This window comes from Oratosquilla oratoria, unplaced genomic scaffold (genome assembly GCF_046742065.1).
Source record: "Oratosquilla oratoria isolate Oo_2021 unplaced genomic scaffold, ASM4674206v1 SCAFFOLD47, whole genome shotgun sequence".
In the NCBI taxonomy this organism is placed as follows: domain Eukaryota; kingdom Metazoa; phylum Arthropoda; class Malacostraca; order Stomatopoda; family Squillidae; genus Oratosquilla; species Oratosquilla oratoria.
In genome coordinates this window covers 949277-953002 of record NW_027467711.1, presented here as the reverse complement: position 1 = coordinate 953002, position 3726 = coordinate 949277, and the positions used below count along the sequence as shown (strand labels likewise).

The 3726-nt window shown below is 49.6% G+C and overlaps 1 protein-coding gene across 1 annotated transcript; it reads right to left on the bottom strand.

Annotated features, from left to right (window-relative positions):
- Positions 1 to 1134: 1134 nt before the first annotated feature.
- LOC143023414 (histone H2A) lies at positions 1135 to 1875 on the bottom strand. The gene has a single exon (XM_076181935.1). The coding sequence runs from the start codon at positions 1791 to 1793 to the stop codon at positions 1422 to 1424; it is 372 nt and encodes a 123-aa protein (XP_076038050.1). The 5' UTR covers positions 1794 to 1875; the 3' UTR covers positions 1135 to 1421.
- Between the last annotated feature and the right edge of the window lie 1851 nt (positions 1876 to 3726).

Genomic DNA, 3726 nt, shown 5'->3' with positions numbered 1-3726 from the left:
ATATCAAGCTGCCAGATACCTCCATATCAAGCTGCCAGATACCTCCATACACAAGCTGCCAGATATCTCCATAGATATGAATTGCAGTAAAAAAAAAAATGGCTATCGAAATTTTGACTCATTTCAAATGTTTTTCATGCAATGGGGTTGCCAGAGGTCTCCAAAAGTTTATCTATTTTATTTTATATATAAGAAAAGAAAGGGAACTGAGCTCTAATATTTTGTTTGAGTGTTACCACCATCATGGAGAACCTTTTGAAATGTTTACCTAAAATTCGTTCATTTTCCAGAATTTTTTTGTCGATTTTTCGCGGCCGGGGCTCCCTTAATGCGTATATAAGCGTGCATAGTAAAATATACACCCAATTTATGTGAGTATGCATATATCTATGTGTATGTACACATGTATGTACCTAAGCGTACACGCGCGCGTGTGTGTGTGTGTATCCACGTATGCATTGTTGTTCGCAACACGCCAGAACTGCTGTAGTCCCCCCTAAGTGAAATTCTTTGATTGTGCATAATATTGTTAATCTGCATTAATATATATATACCAATTCCCACCATTAACGTATATTGTAAACATTACATCTGATACGAGCATCACTATTATATTACTAAATGGATTTGTATATAGTTATATTTGCATACGCTTTACAGAGCATTTGTATATTGGTCGAGTATTATTGATGTGATGGCTGACGGCCGATTTAAAAAATGAGTCCTAAAACAGTATGGAAGTTTAAATAATTCCTTCCTACAATTGGGACGATAATCTATTATCATGATGTGGAAACGAACCGCATCAGACGTACACACGTAAGAATGTGTGTGTGTGTGTGTGTGTGTGTGTGTGTGTGTGTGTGTGTGTGTGTGTGTGTGCGTGCGTGTGTGTGTGTGTGTGTGTGTGTGTGTGTGTGTGTGTGTGTGTGTGTGTGTGTGTGTGTGTGTGTGTGCGTGTGTGTGTGTGTGTGCGTGCGTGCGGGTGTGTGTGTGTGTGTGTGTGTGTGTGTGTGTGTGTGTGTGTGTGTGTGTGTGTGTGTGTGTGTGTGTGTGTGTGTGTGTGTGTGTGTGTGTGTGTGTGTGTGTGTGTGTGTGTGTGTGTGTGTGTGATGATGCATACGTGTTTGTACAGGAACAACGTGCGATGGTGCGAGAATGTATCTATGTTGGCAGGTATGCTTGCATCTGTACAGGCGCATGGTTACATTGATTCAAGTGAGCTAATGCATGCTACATACGAGGAAACCTAATGGCAAGACGCGATGCGATTGACAAGGAAGAAGAGGATGAAAAATAAGAAATAAAAGAATGGACAGTCAGTAAGAACCAAATTATCTCTCTTGTAAAGGACTGTGGCTCCAAGAGGAGCCGGTTATTAGAAGACACGAAGAAGAAGTTTAAAGATGTCGCTTGGGCCTTTACTTCTTCTCTGTCTTCTTGGGCAGGAGAACTGCCTGGATGTTAGGCAGGACACCACCCTGGGCAATGGTAACGCCAGAGAGGAGCTTGTTGAGTTCCTCGTCGTTGCGGATGGCAAGCTGGAGATGGCGAGGGATGATACGGGTCTTCTTGTTGTCGCGGGCAGCATTGCCGGCCAACTCGAGGACCTCGGCAGCCAAGTATTCCATGACTGCTGCCAGATAGACAGGGGCACCAGCACCAACGCGCTCGGCGTAGTTGCCCTTGCGGAGGAGTCTGTGAATCCTACCGACGGGGAACTGAAGACCAGCCCTGCTTGAGCGAGACTTTGACTTTCCCTTAACCTTTCCGCCTTTGCCACGGCCAGACATGATGAGTTGTGTTGTGAGCGAGGGTAACCGACCGTCCTACACGGTGAGCAAGTTGTTGAGGATATAAGCGTCGCTGGGTTTTTTTTTTAGATTTATTGATTTACAAGAAATACATCTTGTTTGGGTCTCTACCCATATTCCTAGAAGGCATACAAGTATGCCTTTTACAATAAGTTACATGTACATTTGTTAAAAATATGTCAATATATGTTGCGCTGTACGGTCTCCACGATCTAGCCGACGTGGTTAGTGTCCTATGAGTCCGTCGCGTCCCATCCGGTCCAGCCGACGTGGTTCCTGCACCCGTCGCGTCCCATCCGGTCCAGTCTAAGGCATCCTGCACCCGTCGCGTCCCATCCGGTCCAGTCTAAGGCATCATGCGCAGTTACCTAGGTGAAGAGAAGAAAGCATTAGTCCTTGGCTTAAATTAAAATGTGTCATAAGTCAAAAAAGTCAAAAATCAGCAAGAGAGTACAGTCGAACAGAACCCATCCGTATCATCTGGGGGGCGGCACTTGAAGGAGGCGTCCCAGCCGATACGAGTTAAGGGACACCGTCAGTCGACGGATGAGTCCCCCAGCCGAGGTCCTGGGGCCCGCACGTAGAAATCTGGTCGCCGGGCAAAGGGCCACATAATGATCTAGCCCGTTTGCGCCGGCCTCTCCACAGTGGATGCAGGCCTCCGGCTGTCCCGTCACCTCCGAGAAGCATCGATACCCGAGACGGAGTCGATGAAGGGTGACTTCCTCTATCCTGGAGAGACGGACTCCAGGGGTCAGTCGCTCATACGCTGTGGCAACTTGATACCAGCGTGCTGACGGCCTCTGGGCTGTTAGGTTCCTATGGCTTTGTAGTTCCCTCTTGGCCATCGCTCTCGTTGCAATGGCCAAGATCTCAGTTCGGCTCGGGAGGACACCGATTCCGCCTTCCATGTCCCCTGTGGCCGCTCTTCTGGCCACCCTGTCTGCCGCTTCATTTCCCTGGATGCCGATGTGTCCCGGCACCCAGTTGAGGACGACTGATCTCCCTTGCTGACGGAGGGCCTTGAGCTGAAACAACAGTGAGGTCATTAGTTTTTTCTGGTCAGTGTGATAATTTTTGGATATTAATTGCAACAGAGCTAAACTATCTGTGTGCACAACTACATTACGTTGGTGGGTGTTGAGAGCATGGGTCAATGCTAGACCCACTGCAACACCCTCTGCTTGCGTCGAGCAGCGAGTGCCCAACACCCTTACTCCCTGTTCCTCGTCCTTCGTGACAAACGCTGCACCTGCCACGTTGTGTACGGGATCCACGGAGCCGTCTGTAAAATAGACGACGCAGTTTTCCTGGGCGACAGATCTCATTGTGGCCTCCGCATCCGCCCGCAGGCGCGGCAGCGGCGTACCGCGTCGTGACGCCATCACACTGATTCTGGCCGGTGGATTCTCCCAGGGGGGAGACTGCACATAACCTTCCACCGGCACATCCCTCCTCTTCTGAAGGATAAGGTCATGCAGGTGAAGGTCCCTTATGCGGTGTGCAACCCTCGCTGACCACCTCTTCTGCGGGAAGAGATCCGGATCTTGCTGGAGGGCGCTGATTAGCCTTCGCCGCAGGAACGAGTCATGTTCTCTCTGAATGACTCTTATGGCGAAGGCTACCACCAATCCTGAGATCCTCACACTGATAGGCACCAGTCCCGCCTCTTGCTGCATATTGGCGACCAGAGTCCAGCGCGGCGCGCCCAATATTACGCGCAGCGCCTGGTTCTGTACTGTCTCCAAGTCAGCCAACCGTGTTGCGGATAGACCAGCCAGAGCACTGCTGGCATAGTCTATCACCGGTCGAATTGCGCTGACGTAGAATGTCCGGAGGACAGCGCAGTTGGCACCTGCCTCTCTGGTCGCCAAGGACTTCAAAACGTTAATCCGGCTGAGGACCCTTCCCC